Source organism: Petromyzon marinus, chromosome 47 (genome assembly GCF_048934315.1).
Source record: "Petromyzon marinus isolate PM22_M1 ecotype Great Lakes invasive population chromosome 47, UKy_Petmar_22M1.pri1.0, whole genome shotgun sequence".
Lineage (NCBI taxonomy): Eukaryota > Metazoa > Chordata > Hyperoartia > Petromyzontiformes > Petromyzontidae > Petromyzon > Petromyzon marinus.
In genome coordinates, this window is record NC_133713.1 from 4,889,777 (window position 1) to 4,910,140 (window position 20,364).

Sequence of the window (20,364 nt, forward strand, 5' to 3'; positions counted from 1 at the left end):
GAGTGAGATGAGTGAGGATAGGCAGGGCGAGTCTTGAGAAGGCCGAGTAGTTACGAAACTTGACATCTCTCATGGATCGGGTTAGAGTCACACCACTCAGACGTTCGCTCAACACCAGTCGGTCAACACTCACATCCGTGCCTTTAGAGGAAAGGTCTTGCTGGATCGAGGAAATGTGTGAAACAGACACTCAAGACAGAACCTGCATGCCCTAGTGGGACACGACACACACGAACAACGCCAACACAAACATCACCGGCGGGATGGTTCCACGCGGCCGAGCTCGTGTCTCCAGATCGGAAGGCTGCGAGTTCAAATCCTAGTCGGGGGTCAACTCGGGGGTCTATGATCTCTCCAGGGTCGATAAAATGATTTACCACTTTGTGAGGAAAGTCAACAGTGGTGCGATGGATCAATTAATCCCCGACATAGGAATGTGGAATTTACACAACTTGCTCAGGGCTTGAAACAGGATGTGAGCACCAATGCCTCGATGCTCTGGAGATCTGTGACAAAGAGATTTGTAGCTAATCGGATTCCTACCACGTCTGTATATATATTTATGCAGATTCTGCTGCTTTGAGCAGCAAAATAACTTCTAGGAAGAAGATAACAAAACCACCTGCTCCTCGCAATAGCACCCGCCACACACTGTGCTCACCAGTAAGCCGGCACCCAGGAAGCCGTGAAAGTACCAGACTTCGTTGGAAAGATGTCCGCTTGAGGCCCACATCGTCTGCCAGTTGGGGAAGAAGAGCAGCAGATTGGCCAGGATGGATAAGATGGCCAGTGGCCAGAGAGCAACAGCGATACGCTCGGAAAGCTTTCCCGTACACATGTTGTAGCGTAGTGGTGGGCCGGTGTCTCTGTGCCCGCGTGTCGCTGCTCCTCCTGTCTGGCTGTGGGTCGGGTCCTCTCTTAAACCGGCACGGGGAGTCATAAATTGAAAATAGCTCACAACTGCCCAGGTCAAACACAGCTGCCAAGTCGATATGGGTTGCTATGACATTATTTACAAGACGCTAACCAACACGAAATAAGGCATCGTGCTTGTTAACTTAAACGTATCCCTAGAGATAGTACGACACGTCTGTTTTATGGGCCAATTTAAAAGAGTTGGATTGTGACATTTCAAAAGTCTTTAAGCCCAATGGCCGGAGGAGGTGGCTTGGTGGCTGAGAGATCCGAGACGCAGAGGCAGTAGCGCTCAGATGCTGCATTCGACTCCTGGTTTTTAGCCACCTGTGATGACCACTGACTTCTCAAGCGCCGTTGGTTCGGTTCATGGCCCAGTTACCAACTGCTACAAAATCCGTAAGATTAGATTCGGTGCTGCACTTACATTGGCTAAATTCCAGCTCTGAGAATTAACTATTTGACTGTTTTTTATTTTACCAGGTAAGGCTCACTGAGCTATGTGGCTCTCTTTTAGAAGCGGCCTGGCCAAAAATTATAGCTCAGCGAAACGGCTTATCGCGTGGAAATGTATAGCAGCTACATACTCGAAACGCGTGACGCTGATTCTAAATGTGGAGGGGAAAACCGGAGGACCCTGAGAAAAGCCAGGCGACCAAGGGAGAATACGCAAACTCCAAATATACAGCAGCAGGCGTCAGGATCGAACCCACGACCTCCTGTATACCAGGCGAGGTAGTTAACATCTCCTAGCCACCGTGATGATGATGAGAGAGACACACAAACTCCAAATATACAGCAGCAGCAGGCGTCAGGATCAGGATCGAACCCACGACCTCCTGTATACCAGGCGAGGTAGTTAACATCTCCTAGCCACCGTGATGATGATGAGAGAGACACGCAAACTCCAATTATACAGCAGCAGGCATCAGGATCAGGATCGAACCCACGACCTCCTGTATACCAGGCGAGGTAGTTAACATCTCCTAGCCACCGTGATGATGATGAGAGAGACACACAAACTCCAAATATAGAACAGCAGCAGGCGTCAGGATCAGGATCGAACCCACGACCTCCTGTATACCATGCGAGGTAGTTAACATCTCCTAGCCACCGTGATGATGAGAAAGAGAGACACGCAAACTCCAAATATACAGCAGCAGGCGTCAGGATCAGGATCGAACCCACGACCTCCTGTATACCAGGCGAGGTAGTTAACATCTCCTAACCACCGTGATGATGAGAGAGAGACACGCAAACTCCAAATATACAGCAGCAGGCGTCAGGATCAGGATCGAACCCACGACCTCCTGTATACCAGGCAAGGTAGTTAACATCTCCTAGCCACCGTGATGATGATGAGAGAGACACGCAAACTCAAATATACAGCAGGCGTCAGGATCAGGATCGAGCCCACGACCTCCTGTAGACCAGGCGAGGTAGTTAACATCTCCTAGGCACCGTGATGATGAGAGAGAGACACGCAAACTCCAAATATACAGCAGCAGGCGTCAGGATCAGGATCGAACCCACGACCTCCTGTAGTCCAGGCGAGGTAGTTAACATCTCCTAGCCACCGTGATGATGAGAGAGAGACACGCAAACTCCAAATATACAGCAGCAGGCGTCAGGATCAGGATCGAACCCACGACCTCCTGTATACCAGGCGAGATAGTTAACATCTCATAGCCACCGTGATGATGAGAGAGAGAAACATGCAAACTACAAATATACACCAGGCGTCAGGATCAGGATCGAACCCACAACCTCCTGTATACCAGGCGAGGTAGTTAAGATCTCCTAACCACCGTGATGATGAGAGAGAGACACGCAAACTCCAAATATACAGCAGCAGGCGCCAGGATCAGGATCGAACCCACAACCTCCTGTAGACCCGGCGAGGTAGTTAACATCTCTTTAAAATGTCAGTGTGTCTGTCAGGCGACGCACAATGATTACTTTTCGTGGCAAGATTGGCGTCCAAGAACGCCGTTCCTCTCTCAACGAGAAAAATCGTGAAGTGCTAGGAAAGTGTTGCTCACGATCACCAACTTGACACATCGTGACACATCGTGACACATCGTGACACATCTTGACACATCTTGACATATCGTGACACATCTTGACACATCATGACACATCGTGACACATCGTGACACATCTTGACACATCGTGACACATCATGACACATCTTGACACATCGTGACACATCTTGACACATCGTGACACATCTTGACACATCTTGACACATCTTGACACATCGTGACACATCGTGACACATCTTGACACATCGTGACACATCGTGACACATCTTGACACATCGTGACACATCGTGACACATCGTGACACATCTTGACACATCGTGACACATCGTGACACATCTTGACACATCGTGACACATCGTGACACATCGTGACATCTTGACACAACGTGACACATCTTGACACATCTTGACACATCGTGACACATCGTGACACATCTTGACACATCTTGACACATCGTGTATATTCTCGCTCTGCTGTTGCCTATGATTACGATGCCTATTTTAGGTAAAGTCGGTGGTTTGGGTGCGGTGAATACATGAATTGGCACACGGAAAATATTAGGCGTTTCTAATTACAGTAGAGTACTCCATCAAAATTCAACGCGTTCTGACGCCAAGAAAACACAATGAGTACTGAATATGTTGACAATGTCCAACTTTGAAAGAAAAAAAAACCCGTTACTATTGTTTATTAAAGGTCTGGTTTAAGTACGATTAAAATTGACGTGAGTTAGGGCGAGGTGGCTCTACGCTAGAGCCGAGCGGCTCTCCAATCGGACGGTTCTGGGTTCAACTCCTAGTTGGGGGTTGCCTCGGCTCATCATCCCTTGCGGGGGGTGGGGCGATACAATGGGGTAGTTCCACATTTGCAAGTTTATTTTCACCCAGGCGAACATGCAAGAGACCAGGATGAGCCTGTTTTTTGTGTTCTTTCATGAGTGAACAGAGGATTTTAGTCGGGTACAAGTCGGGGGGAGATGACTGCTACGTCCCGTGTCACTGCAATATCTTAGCGAGTCGCCAACAGGTTAGGTATGGAGAACAACACAGAGACACACAAGCAGAGAGAGACAACACAGAGAAACACAGAGAGAGAGAGACAACAGAGACACAGAGAGAGAGACACACAACAGAGACACACAGAGAGAGACACAACAGAGACACACAGAGAGAGACAACACAGAGACACAGAGAGAGACAACACAGAGACACAGAGAGAGACAACACAGAGACACAGAGAGAGAGACACACAACATAGACACACACAGAGAGAGACACACAACAGAGACACACAGAGAGAGACACACAACATAGACACACAGAGAGAGACACACAGAGAGAGACACACAGAGAGAGACACACAGAGAGAGACAACACAGAGACACACAGAGAGAGACAACACAGAGAAACACAGAGAGAGGGAGACAACACAGAGACACAGAGAGAGACACACAACAGAGACACACAGAGAGAGACACAACAGAGACACACAGAGAGAGACAGCACAGAGATACACAAGCAGAGAGAGACAACACAGAGAAACACAGAGAGAGAGAGAACACAGAGAGACACACAAGCAGAGAGAGACACAGAGAGAGAGACACAGAGAGAGAGAGACAACACAGAGACACACACAGAGAGAGAGACAACACAGAGAGAGAGACACAACAGAGACACAGAGAGAGACAACAGAGAGACACACAGAGAGAGACAACACAGAGCAACACACAGAGAGAGAGACAACAAAGAGACACACAGAGAGAGACAACACAGAGACATCCAGAGAGAGACAACAGAGACACACAGAGAGAGATAACACAGAGACACACAGAGAGAGATAACACAGAGACACACAGAGAGAGAGACAACACAGAGACACAGAGAGAGAGACAACACAGAGACACAGAGAGAGACAACACAGAGACACACAGAGAGAGAGAGACAACACAGAGACACAGAGAGAGAGACAACACAGAGACACAGAGAGACAACACAGAGACACACAGAGAGAGACAACACAGAGACACAGAGAGAGACAACACAGAGACACAGAGAGAGAGAGACAACACAGAGACACAGAGAGAGACAACACAGAGACACAGAGAGAGACAACACAGAGACACACAGAGAGAGGCAACACAGAGACACACAGAGAGAGACAACACAGAGACACAGAGAGAGAGAGAGAGAACACAGAGATACACAAGGAAAGAGAGACAACACAGAGACACAGAGAGAGAGACAACACAGAGAGAGACATACAACAGAGACACACAGAGAGAGACAACACAGAGACACAGAGAGAGACACACAACAGAGACACACAGAGAGAGACAACACAGAGACAGAGAGAGACAACACAGATGCACACAGAGAGAGACAACACAGAGACACAGAGAGAGAGAGAGAGACAACACAGAGACACAGAGAGAGAGACAACACAGAGACACACAACAGAGACACACAGAGAGAGACAACACAGAGACGCACAGAGAGAGACAAGACAGAGACACAGAGAGAGAGAGACAACACAGAGACACACAGAGAGAGACAACACAGAGACACACATAGAGAGACAACACAGAGACACAGAGAGAGAGACACAGAGACAAACAGAGAGAGACAACACAGAGACACACAGAGAGAGACAACACAGAGACACACAGAGAGAGACACACAGAGACAGAGAGAGAGACAACACAGAGACACTCAGAGAGACACACAACATAGACACACAGAGAGAGACAACACAGAGACACACAGAGAGAGACAACACAGAGACACAGAGAGAGACAACACAGAGACACAGAGAGAGACAACACAGAGACATACAGAGAGAGACAACATAGACACACAGAGAGAGACAACACATAGACACATAGAGAGAGACAACACAGAGACACACAGAGAGAGAGACAACACAGAGACACACAGAGAGAGACAACACAGAGACACACAGAGAGAGACAACACAGAGACACAGAGAGAGAGACAACACAGAGAAACACACAGAGAGACAACACAGAGACACACAGTGGGAGACAACAGAGACACACAGAGAGAGACAACACAGAGACACAGAGAGAGAGACAACACAGAGACACACCGAGAGAGACAACACAGAGACACACAGAGAGAGAGACAACACAGAGACACACAGAGAGAGACAACACAGAGACACAGAGAGACAACACAGAGACACACAGAGAGAGACAACAGAGACACACAGAGAGAGACAACACAGAGACACACAGAGAGAGACAACACAGAGACACAGAGAGAGACAACATAGAGACACAGAGAGAGAGACAACACAGAGACACACAGAGAGAGACAACAGAGACACAGAGAGAGAGAGACAACACAGAGACACAGAGAGAGAGAGACAACACAGAGAAACACACAGAGAGACAACACAGAGACACACAGTGGGAGACAACAGAGACACACAGAGAGAGACAACACAGAGACACACAGAGAGAGACAACACAGAGACACAGAGAGAGAGACACAGAGAGAGAGACAACACAGAGACACACAGAGAGAGACAACACAGAGACACACTGAGAGAGACAACAGAGACACACAGAGAGAGACAACACAGAGACACACCGAGAGAGACAAGACAGAGACACAGAGAGAGAGAGACAACACAGAGACACACAGAGAGAGACAACACAGAGACACACATAGAGAGACAACACAGAGACACAGAGAGAGAGACACAGAGACAAACAGAGAGAGACAACACAGAGACACACAGAGAGAGACAACACAGAGACACACAGAGAGAGACACACAGAGACAGAGAGAGAGACAACACAGAGACACTCAGAGAGACACACAACATAGACACACAGAGAGAGACAACACAGAGACACACAGAGAGAGACAACACAGAGACACAGAGAGAGACAACACAGAGACACAGAGAGAGACAACACAGAGACATACAGAGAGAGACAACATAGACACACAGAGAGAGACAACACATAGACACATAGAGAGAGACAACACAGAGACACACAGAGAGAGAGACAACACAGAGACACATAGAGAGAGACAACACAGAGACAGAGACACACAACAGAGACACCCAGAGAGAGACAACACAGAGACACACAGAGAGAGATACAACACAGAGACACACAGAAAGAGACAACACAGAGACACACAGAGAGAGACAACACAAAGACACACAGAGAGAGACAACACAGAGACACAGAGAGAGAGAGAGACACAGAGAGAGAGACAACACAGAGACACACAGAGAGAGACAACACAGAGACACACTGAGAGAGACAACAGAGACACACAGAGAGAGACAACATAGAGACACACCGAGAGAGACAACACAGAGACACACAGAGAGAGAGACAACACAGAGACACACAGAGAGAGACAACACAGAGACACAGAGAGACAACACAGAGACACACAGAGAGAGACAACAGAGACACACAGAGAGAGACAACACAGAGACACACAGAGAGAGACAACACAGAGACACAGAGAGAGACAACATAGAGACACAGAGAGAGACAACACAGAGACACACAGAGAGAGACAACAGAGACACAGAGAGAGAGAGAGACAACACAGAGACACAGAGAGAGAGACAACACAGAGAAACACACAGAGAGACAACACAGAGACACACAGTGGGAGACAACAGAGACACACAGAGAGAGACAACACAGAGACACACAGAGAGAGACAACACAGAGACACAGAGAGAGACACACAGAGAGAGAGACAACACAGAGACACACAGAGAGAGACAACACAGAGACACACTGAGAGAGACAACAGAGACACACAGAGAGAGACAACACAGAGACACACCGAGAGAGACAACACAGAGACACACAGAGAGAGAGACAACACGGAGACACACAGAGAGAGACAACACAGAGACACAGAGAGACAACACAGAGACACACAGAGAGAGACAACACAGAGACACACAGAGAGAGACAACACAGAGACACAGAGAGAGACAACACAGAGACACAGAGAGAGACAACACAGAGACACACAGAGAGAGACAACAGAGACACAGAGAGAGACAACACAGAGACACAGAGAGAGAGACAACACAGAGAAACACACAGAGAGACAACACAGAGACACAGAGTGGGAGACAACAGAGACACACAGAGAGAGACAACACAGAGACACAGAGAGAGAGACAACACAGAGACACACCGAGAGAGACAACACAGAGACACACAGAGAGAGAGACAACACAGAGACACACAGAGAGAGACAACACAGAGACACAGAGAGACAACACAGAGACACACAGAGAGAGACAACAGAGACACACAGAGAGAGACAACACAGAGACACACAGAGAGAGACAACACAGAGACACAGAGAGAGACAACACAGAGACACAGAGAGAGACAACACAGAGACACACAGAGAGAGACAACAGAGACACAGAGAGAGAGAGACAACACAGAGACACAGAGAGAGAGACAACACAGAGAAACACACAGAGAGACAACACAGAGACACACAGTGGGAGACAACAGAGACACACAGAGAGAGACAACACAGAGACACACAGAGAGAGACAACACAGAGACACAGAGAGAGAGACACAGAGAGAGAGAGACAACACAGAGACACACAGAGAGAGACAACACAGAGACACACTGAGAGAGACAACAGAGACACACAGAGAGAGACAACACAGAGACACACCGAGAGAGACAACACAGAGACACACAGAGAGAGAGACAACACAGAGACACACAGAGAGAGACAACACAGAGACACAGAGAGACAACACAGAGACACACAGAGAGAGACAACACAGAGACACACAGAGAGAGACAACACAGAGACACACAGAGAGAGACAACACAGAGACACAGAGAGAGACAACACAGAGACACAGAGAGAGACAACACAGAGACACACAGAGAGAGACAACAGAGACACAGAGAGAGACAACACAGAGACACAGAGAGAGAAACAACACAGAGAAACACACAGAGAGACAACACAGAGACACACAGTGGGAGACAACAGAGACACACAGAGAGAGACAACACAGAGACACAGAGAGAGAGAGACAACACAGAGACACAGAGAGAGAGACACACAACAGAGACACAGAGAGAGACAACACAGAGACACAGAGAGAGAGACAACACAGAGACACAGAGAGAGAGACACACAACAGAGACACCCAGAGAGAGACAACACAGAGCCACACAGAGAGAGACAACACAGAGACACACAGAGAGAGACAACACAGAGACACAGAGCGAAAGACAACACAGAGACACAGAGGGAGAGACAACAGAGACACACAGAGAGAGACAACATAGAGACACACCGAGAGAGACAACACAGAGACACACAGAGAGAGAGACAACACAGAGACACACAGAGAGAGACAACACAGAGACACAGAGAGACAACACAGAGACACACAGAGAGAGACAACAGAGACACACAGAGAGAGACAACATAGAGACACAGAGAGAGAGACAACACAGAGACACACAGAGAGAGACAACAGAGACACAGAGAGAGAGAGACAACACAGAGACACAGAGAGAGAGAGACAACACAGAGAAACACACAGAGAGACAACACAGAGACACACAGTGGGAGACAACAGAGACACACAGAGAGAGACAACACAGAGACACACAGAGAGAGACAACACAGAGACACAGAGAGAGAGACACAGAGAGAGAGACAACACAGAGACACACAGAGAGAGACAACACAGAGACACACTGAGAGAGACAACAGAGACACACAGAGAGAGACAACACAGAGACACACCGAGAGAGACAAGACAGAGACACAGAGAGAGAGAGACAACACAGAGACACACAGAGAGAGACAACACAGAGACACACATAGAGAGACAACACAGAGACACAGAGAGAGACACACAGAGACAAACAGAGAGAGACAACACAGAGACACACAGAGAGAGACAACACAGAGACACACAGAGAGAGACACACAGAGACAGAGAGAGAGACAACACAGAGACACTCAGAGAGACACACAACATAGACACACAGAGAGAGACAACACAGAGACACACAGAGAGAGACAACACAGAGACACAGAGAGAGACAACACAGAGACACAGAGAGAGACAACACAGAGACATACAGAGAGAGACAACATAGACACACAGAGAGAGACAACACATAGACACATAGAGAGAGACAACACAGAGACACACAGAGAGAGAGACAACACAGAGACACATAGAGAGAGACAACACAGAGACAGAGACACACAACAGAGACACCCAGAGAGAGACAACACAGAGACACACAGAGAGAGATACAACACAGAGACACACAGAAAGAGACAACACAGAGACACACAGAGAGAGACAACACAGAGACACACAGAGAGAGACAACACAGAGACACAGAGAGAGAGAGAGACACAGAGAGAGAGACAACACAGAGACACACAGAGAGAGACAACACAGAGACACACTGAGAGAGACAACAGAGACACACAGAGAGAGACAACATAGAGACACACCGAGAGAGACAACACAGAGACACACAGAGAGAGAGACAACACAGAGACACACAGAGAGAGACAACACAGAGACACAGAGAGACAACACAGAGACACACAGAGAGAGACAACAGAGACACACAGAGAGAGACAACACAGAGACACACAGAGAGAGACAACACAGAGACACAGAGAGAGACAACATAGAGACACAGAGAGAGACAACACAGAGACACACAGAGAGAGACAACAGAGACACAGAGAGAGAGAGAGACAACACAGAGACACAGAGAGAGAGACAACACAGAGAAACACACAGAGAGACAACACAGAGACACACAGTGGGAGACAACAGAGACACACAGAGAGAGACAACACAGAGACACACAGAGAGAGACAACACAGAGACACAGAGAGAGAGACACAGAGAGAGAGACAACACAGAGACACACAGAGAGAGACAACACAGAGACACACTGAGAGAGACAACAGAGACACACAGAGAGAGACAACACAGAGACACACCGAGAGAGACAACACAGAGACACACAGAGAGAGAGACAACACGGAGACACACAGAGAGAGACAACACAGAGACACAGAGAGACAACACAGAGACACACAGAGAGAGACAACACAGAGACACACAGAGAGAGACAACACAGAGACACAGAGAGAGACAACACAGAGACACAGAGAGAGACAACACAGAGACACACAGAGAGAGACAACAGAGACACAGAGAGAGACAACACAGAGACACAGAGAGAGAGACAACACAGAGAAACACACAGAGAGACAACACAGAGACACAGAGTGGGAGACAACAGAGACACACAGAGAGAGACAACACAGAGACACAGAGAGAGAGACAACACAGAGACACACCGAGAGAGACAACACAGAGACACACAGAGAGAGAGACAACACAGAGACACACAGAGAGAGACAACACAGAGACACAGAGAGACAACACAGAGACACACAGAGAGAGACAACAGAGACACACAGAGAGAGACAACACAGAGACACACAGAGAGAGACAACACAGAGACACAGAGAGAGACAACACAGAGACACAGAGAGAGACAACACAGAGACACACAGAGAGAGACAACAGAGACACAGAGAGAGAGACAACACAGAGACACAGAGAGAGAGACAACACAGAGAAACACACAGAGAGACAACACAGAGACACACAGTGGGAGACAACAGAGACACACAGAGAGAGACAACACAGAGACACACAGAGAGAGACAACACAGAGACACAGAGAGAGAGACACAGAGAGAGAGAGACAACACAGAGACACACAGAGAGAGCCAACACAGAGACACACTGAGAGAGACAACAGAGACACACAGAGAGAGACAACACAGAGACACACCGAGAGAGACAACACAGAGACACACAGAGAGAGAGACAACACAGAGACACACAGAGAGAGACAACACAGAGACACAGAGAGACAACACAGAGACACACAGAGAGAGAGACAACACAGAGACACACAGAGAGAGACAACACAGAGACACACAGAGAGAGACAACACAGAGACACAGAGAGAGACAACACAGAGACACAGAGAGAGACAACACAGAGACACACAGAGAGAGACAACAGAGACACAGAGAGAGACAACACAGAGACACAGAGAGAGAAACAACACAGAGAAACACACAGAGAGACAACACAGAGACACACAGTGGGAGACAACAGAGACACACAGAGAGAGACAACACAGAGACACAGAGAGAGAGAGACAACACAGAGACACAGAGAGAGAGACACACAACAGAGACACAGAGAGAGACAACACAGAGACACAGAGAGAGAGACAACACAGAGACACAGAGAGAGAGACACACAACAGAGACACCCAGAGAGAGACAACACAGAGCCACACAGAGAGAGACAACACAGAGACACACAGAGAGAGACAACACAGAGACACAGAGCGAAAGACAACACAGAGACACAGAGGGAGAGACAACAGAGACACACAGAGAGAGACAACACAGAGACACACAGAGAGAGACAAACAGAGACACACAGAGAGAGACAACACAGAGACACACAGAGAGAGACAACACAGAGAGACACACAGAGAGAGACAACACAGAGACACAGTGAGAGAGAGACACAGAGACACACAGAGAGAGAGACAACACAGAGACACACAGAGAGAGACAACACAGAGACACACAGAGAGAGACAACACAGATACACACAGAGAGAGACAAACAGAGACACACAGAGAGAGACAACACAGAGACACACAGAGAGAGAGACAACACAGAGACACACACAGAGAGAGACAACACAGAGACACAGAGAGAGAGACAACACAGAGACACAGAGAGAGACAACACAGAGAGAGACAACACAGAGACACACAGAGAGAGACAACACAGAGACACACAGAGAGAGACAAACAGAGACACACAGAGAGAGACAACACAGAGACACACAGAGAGAGACAACACAGAGAGACACACAGAGAGAGACAACACAGAGACACAGTGAGAGAGAGACACAGAGACACACAGAGAGAGAGACAACACAGAGACACACAGAGAGAGACAACACAGAGACACACAGAGAGAGACAACACAGATACACACAGAGAGAGACAAACAGAGACACACAGAGAGAGACAACACAGAGACACACAGAGAGAGAGACAACACAGAGACACACACAGAGAGAGACAACACAGAGACACAGAGAGAGAGACAACACAGAGACACAGAGAGAGACAACACAGAGAGAGACAACACAGAGACACACAGAGAGAGACAACACAGAGACACACAGAGAGAGAGACACACAACAGAGACACACAGAGAGAGACAACACAGAGACACAGAGAGAGACAACACAGAGACACAGAGAGAGAGACAACACAGAGACACAGAGAGAGAGACAACACAGAGACACAGAGAGAGAGACAACACAGAGACACAGAGAGACAACACAGAGACACAGAGAGAGACAACACAGAGACACACAGAGAGAGACAACACAGAGACACAGAGAGAGACAACACAGAGACACACAGAGAGAGAGAGAGAGACAGCATCGACACACCTGATGGCCGAGCAGAGTCCCACACCTCTGTGTGTCTATGCTGTGTCTCTCTCTCTGCTAGTGTGTCTGTCTGTGTGTCTCCGTGTCTGTGTTCTGTCTCTCTCTCAAATGTAGTTCTACCTGATGACGACTGCCTGTGTTGCAATCGAAACGTCGTACTCTATTACTTAATTTATCATCTTTCCACACGTGGCTTTACCGAAAGAACCAAAGAGCAATTATTCCTGCAGTCACGAAAGCTTCGAATGAAGCGAGAGGTCAGCGTTCGGAGAGATGGCACCGCGTGGGCAGAAGCACGGCACCTTTTTAACGCAGTTCCACTGCGGGGGGTGAGGATCTCTTCCCATGCCGCGTGCTCTCTCACCATACTTCACCAACGCGGGTCAGCGCGAGCTGGCGAAGGCGGGGGAACCATCAATTGTGGCTGGGGCATAGAGGCACAGGTGTACCTACAACGGATTTCGTTGCACTTGCCCCGCTGTTGTTTGCCCACCACGTGGCCCCGGCGGACGCCGTTGACAGTACGGCGCGTGGTCGTCGCCCATCCAAGTTCCAGCCCGGCTCAGATACCGCTTAGCGCCGCTGAGCTATCTGAGACCTGATGAGATCGGGTGCATTGATGACGTCCTCCGCTTTTGCGAGTGTTAAACGCGTTTCGCCCTACATTCATCGCACCCTCAATGCATCAGGGAACGTCCATAAATGACGTCATGCACCTGGAGGGGGGGGGAGGGTGTTTGAGAATTGTGACGTCGCATCAAAATGCGCAACTTGAAATAAATATAGACACAATACGTTCTACTTCATTAAATAGACTTTTTAATAAATGTTTTCTCCTACAACATCAGAGTGCAGCGCCACATTAAATACGCACTACAATGACGATAGTTTAAAGCGATTTGAAGCATGTTTTATTTTCAAAATGGAAATATGATTTTTTTTGGGAGGGGGGGTGGGGCAGAGCTTTGTGACGTCATATTTGAGGGGGGGGGGGTCAAAAATCGTCCTAAATCGCGTGACGTCATTTATGGACGGCCCCCTAAGTGCACAAATGAAGTTGTGTTTGTTGCGTGGTGCGATTTGTTGCGTTTGGTCGACTTTACAAACCTCTTCCCTCTTAACACGCCGACAATACACTCCAGCCATTCTCAATCCACCAGAGGACGACAGCCTCCCAACATTGTCGGTCATGGGGTTTTTTTCCGTCACCATACCTCACCACTTGCCACTGTGGGATCTGTGGCCGGGAATGGAACTAGGCTCCCCGGTTCTATGCGCAGCGAGTGCGCTAACCACTGCGCCACCACTCCACGCCAAAACAGCACGCCGACTCGAGCACAAAAAAAAGCATTTAAATGGAAGCCACTGAAATAAACGACGTACAGTTACATGGGCATTGCAAGCACAGATAATAATATATCAATGTGAAAAACCGGACTTCAACCAAATTAAACGCATTTATCTTTTCGCCCGGACTGAATTATCCTGGTCCGTTTAATCGCCCGTAAGGACTTCCACGCTTAATCTGTGGGAAGGTGGCTGTGAGATTCACGCAAGGAGGAGGATGTGGTGGGGGGTGGGGGGCAGGGCCGGATGAATATTTTCTAGGCCCCTGGGCTGCAGGTACTGTGAGCCCCCCCCCCCACCCACCCCCCCAGTAATATTTTCAAAAGGAAAACAAAGTTGCAGTCGAAACGTCGTGAGAATTCTATTGTTTTATATTTTTATTATTTCATTGTTTCCCCTTCTACGCGGTGACTTTACCGAAAGAACCAAGAATGTGAATCCCTGCAGTCACGAAAGCTTTAAATCAAAAGTTAAAGAAGTATTTTGTTTTTTTACAGGGCGAACAACAAACAAAATTCAGCATTCACAAATAAAATAACTTTTCACTTCACCTCTGGAGGCCCCTCCCAGCTGGCGGAGGCCCTCTGGCCTTCAGCCCCCTAAAGCCCCCCCCCAACGCCTTAATCCGGCCCTGGTGGGGGGCCCGTCTGTTGCTGCAACTCTCAGACGCCTTTGTTTGCTGCATCGGCGCAACCCAAGCAAGTCGCGCGATAACGCGGCAGGGGTCACGGGGTCGTTATCAGAAGCCCCACTACCTCCTCAATGCCTCTTGCCCAAGAGCCCCCGTTGCCCCAGGCCTCGCGGACGCGCGCGGTTTATTCACGCGACCGCCATCAATCGGCTTTGCATTCGCCACCACCGTCCGATCGCCATCGGTCTTGGGGGTCGTCCATAAATGACGTCACGCGATTTTTTTAACGATTTTTGACCCTCCTCGTCACACGGCGTCACGAAAAGTCAGATCCAACCCTCAAATATGACGTCACAAAGCTCTGCCCCTCCCCCCCTCCCCAAAACCATATTTCCATTTTGAAAATAAAACGTGCTTCAAATCGCTTTAAACTATTGTAATTGTAGTGCGTATTTAATGTGGAGCGCCGCACTCTGATGTTGTAGGAGTGTTGTTGTAACAATTAGTGTTGCTATAACAATTCTATATTTATTTAAAGTTGCGCATTTTGATGTGACGTCACATTTCTCAAACCCCCCCCCCTCCCCTCTCGTCGCACATGTCTGACCCCCCCCCCCGTGTGCGTGACGTCATTTATGGACGGCCCCTTGGGAGTTTTCACATTTCGGTTTTTGGTTCGAACGCGCAAAGCTGCGTACTGTGCTTGAACTTATATATTCTTGGTTCTTTCGGTAAAGTCACGAAAGCCTTGAACCAAAATTTGTGCTTGAACTTCTTTTGCACGGTACGTAGGCTTCCGCGCTAACCGGAGATGCAGGGGGGGGGGGGGGGTGGAGGAAGGACAAAGTAAACACAAAAAGCAGTTCTGAAGACGAGAGTTGTCTATTTACATTTAGAAGTGCATCATCGGCTCTCGTGGATTCCTGATATCGTAAGAACGTTCTGAAGGGCCGCAGAAGCGCATCTGAAAGCGCGCGATGTAGTGACCCGTCTTTGTTGATGTAGTGACCGTCTTTGTTGTTGTAGTGACCTTCTTTATTGTTGTAGTGACCGTCTTTGATGATGTAGTGACCGTCTTTGTTGTTGTAGTGACCTTCTTTATTGTTGTAGTGACCGTCTTTGATGATGTAGTGACCGTCTTTGGTGATGTAGTGACCGTCTTTGGTGATGTAGTGACCGTCTTTGTTGTTGTAGTGACCTTCTTTATTGTTGTAGTGACCGTCTTTGATGATGTAGTGACCGTCTTTGGTGATGTAGTGACCCGTCTTTGGTGATGTAGTGACCATCTTTGTTGATGTAGTGACCGTCTTTGTTGTTGTAGTGAGCGATAGTGTAGCGGTTAGCGCGCAGCGCTATGTACCTGGCGACCCGGGTTCGATTCCCGCTCACGGCCAACACCAGTGACGATTATCTGAACCGGTCCCGGGCCTCCCCTAGGTCGACTCAGCCTCAAATGAGTACCTGGTGCGGTGTGTAAACATTGCCACTAGGGAGACAAAGGCGGTCGGGCGTGGTGCTGGCCACCCACCCCCTCGTGTACCGTTCCGGCCTTCATAGGTGCTCGCTAACAGCACTTGCCCCTACAGTCTGTTAAGGCTATACGGGGGATCTTTGTCTTTGTGACCATCTTTGTTGATGTAGTGACCGTCTTTGGTGATGTAGTGACCGTCTTTGGTGATGTAGTGACCCGTCTTTGGTGATGTAGTGACCATCTTTGTTGATGTAGTGACCGTCTTTGTTGATGTAGTGACCGTCTTTGTTGTTGTAGTGACCGTCCTTGGTGATGTAGTGACCGTCTTTGTTGATGTAGTGACCGTCTTTGATGATGTAGTGACCGTCTTTATTGTTGTAGTGACCGTCTTTGTTGATGTAGTGACCGTCTTTGGTGATGTAGTGACCCGTCTTTGGTGATGTAGTGACCGTCTTTGGTGATGTAGTGACCCGTCTTTGTTGATGTAGTGACCGTCTTTGGTGTAGTGACGTCTTTGTTGATGTAGTGACCGTCTTTGTTGATGTAGTGACCCGTCTTTGGTGATGTAGTGACCCGTCTTTGGTGATGTAGTGACCATCTTTGTTGATGTAGTGACCGTCTTTGTTGATGTAGTGACCGTCTTTGGTGATGTAGTGACCATCTTTGTTGTTGTAGTGACCGTCTTTGTTGTTGTAGTGACCGTCTTTGGTGATGTAGTGACGTCTTTGGTGATGTAGTGACCGTCTTTGTTGATGTAGTGACCGTCTTTGTTGATGTAGTGACCGTCTTTGGTGATGTAGTGACGTCTTTGGTGATGTAGTGACCCGTCTTTGGTGATGTAGTGACCATCTTTGTTAATGTAGTGACCGTCTTTGTTGATGTAGTGACCGTCTTTAGTGATGTAGTGACCGTCTTTGGTGATGTAGTGACGGTCTTTGTTGATGTAGTGACCGTCTTTGTTGATGTAGTGACGTCTTTGTTGATGTAGTGACCGTCTTTGTTGATGTAGTGACCATCTTTGTTGATGTAGTGACCGTCTTTGGTGATGTAGTGACCGTCTTTGGTGATGTAGTGACCCGTCTTTGGTGATGTAGTGACGTCTTTGGTGATGTAGTGACCGTCTTTGTTGATGTAGTGACCGTCTTTGTTGATGTAGTGACCCGTCTTTGGTGATGTAGTGACCGTCTTTGTTGATGTAGTGACGTCTTTGGTGATGTAGTGACCCGTCTTTGGTGATGTAGTGACACGTCTTTGTTGATGTAGTGACCAGTCTTTGGTGATGTAGTGACCGTCTTTGTTGATGTAGTGACCGTCTTTGTTGATGTAGTGACCCGTCTTTGGTGATGTAGTGACCGTCTTTGTTGATGTAGTGACCGTCTTTGTTGATGTAGTGACGTCTTTGGTGATGTAGTGACCCGTCTTTGGTGATGTAGTGACCGTCTTTTGTGATGTAGTGACCGTCTTTGTTGATGTAGTGACCGTCTTTGTTGATGTAGTGACCGTCTTTGTTGTTGTAGTGACCGTCTTTGTTGATGTAGTGACCGTCTTTGGTGATGTAGTGACCGTCTTTAGTGATGTAGTGACCATCTTTGTTGATGTAGTGACCGTCTTTGTTGTTGTAGTGACCGTCTTTGTTTATGTAGTGACCGTCTTTGGTGATGTAGTCACCGTCTTTGTTGATGTAGTGACCGTCTTTGTTGATGTAGTGATGTCTTTGTTGATGTAGTGACCGTCTTTGGTGATGTAGTGACGTCTTTGTTGATTTAGTGACCGTCTTTGTTGATGTAGTGACCGTCTTTGGTGATGTAGTGACGTCTTTGTTGTTGTAGTGACCATCTTTGGTGATGTAGTGACCGTCTTTGTTGATGTAGTGACCGTCTTTGGTGATGTAGTCACCGTCTTTGTTGATGTAGTGACGTCTTTGTTGTTGTAGTGACGTCTTTGTTGATGTAGTGACCGTCTTTGGTGATGTAGTGAGCGTCTTTGGTGATGTAGTGACCGTCTTTGGTGATGTAGTGACGTCTTTGTTGATGTAGTGACCGTCTTTGTTGATGTAGTGACCGTCTTTGTTGATGTAGTGACCGTCTTTGGTGATGTAGTGACGGTCTTTGGTGATGTAGTGACCGTCTTTGTTGATGTAGTGACCGTCTTTGGTGATGTAGTGACCGTCTTTGGTGATGTAGTGACGGTCTTTGGTGATGAAGTGACGTCTTTGGTGTTGTAGTGACCGTCTTTGGTGATGTAGTGACGGTCTTTGGTGATGTAGTGACCGTCTTTGGTGATGTAGTGACCGTCTTTGGTGATGTAGTGACCGTCTTTGTTGATGTAGTGACCCGTCTTTGGTGATGTAGTGACCGTCTTTGTTGATGTAGTGACCGTCTTTGTTGATGTAGTGACCGTCTTTGGTGATGTAGTGACCGTCTTTGGTGATGTAGTGACCGTCTTTGGTGATGTAGTGACGTCTTTGTTGATGTAGTGACCGTCTTTGTTGATGTAGTGACCGTCTATGGTGATGTAGTGACCGTGTTTGGTGATGTAGTGACCGTCTTTGGTGATGTAGTGACCGTCTTTGGTGATGTAGTCACCGTCTTTGTTGATGTAGTGACGTCTTTGTTGATGTAGTGACCGTCTTTGTTGATGTAGTGACCGTCTTTGGTGATGTAGTGACCGTCTTTGGTGATGTAGTGACGTCTTTGTTGATGTAGTGACCGTCTTTGTTGATGTAGTGACCGTCTATGGTGATGTAGTGACCGTGTTTGGTGATGTAGTGACCCGTCTTTAGTGATGTAGTGACCGTCTTTGTTGATGTAGTGACCGTCTTTGTTGATGTAGTGACCGTCTTTGTTGATGTAGTGACCGTCTTTGTTGATGTAGTGACCGTCTTTGGTGATGTAGTGACCGTCTTTGGTGATGTAGTGACGTCTTTGTTGATGTAGTGACCCGTCTTTGTTGTTGTAGTGACCGTCTTTGGTGATGTAGTGACCGTCTTTGTTGATGTAGTGACCCGTCTTTGTTGATGTAGTGACCGTCTTTGGTGATGTAGTGACCGTCTTTGTTGATGTAGTTACCCGTCTTTGTTGATGTAGTGACCGTCTTTGGTGATGTAGTCACCGTCTTTGTTGATGTAGTGACCGTCTTTGTTGATGTAGTGACCGTCTTTGGTGTAGTGACCGTCTTTAGTGATGTAGTGACCGTCTTTGTTGATGTAGTGACCGTCTTTGTTGATGTAGTGACCGTGTTTGGTGATGTAGTGACCGTCTTTGTTGATGTAGTGACTGTCTTTGTTGATGTAGTGACCGTCATTGGTGATGTAGTGACCCGTCTTTGTTGATGTAGTGACCGTCTT

The 20,364-nt window shown here is 47.9% G+C and overlaps 1 protein-coding gene across 4 annotated transcripts in view; it reads right to left on the reverse strand.

Annotated features, from left to right (window-relative positions):
* LOC116952505 (transmembrane 4 L6 family member 1-like) overlaps positions 1–14,312 on the reverse strand; it is a 22,002-nt gene extending 7,690 nt beyond the window's left edge. For 3 of the 4 annotated variants that reach the window (XM_076074314.1, XM_076074315.1, XM_076074317.1), the window contains exon 1: positions 662–1,678. In XM_076074314.1, coding sequence (XP_075930429.1) covers positions 662–940 — 279 coding nt within the window. In that variant the 5' untranslated portion in view covers positions 941–1,678. Of the gene's footprint in view, positions 1–661; positions 1,679–13,871 lie in introns of those variants that run through there. The other variant, XM_076074316.1, reaches the window with a different exon arrangement.
* Between the last annotated feature and the right edge of the window lie 6,052 nt (positions 14,313–20,364).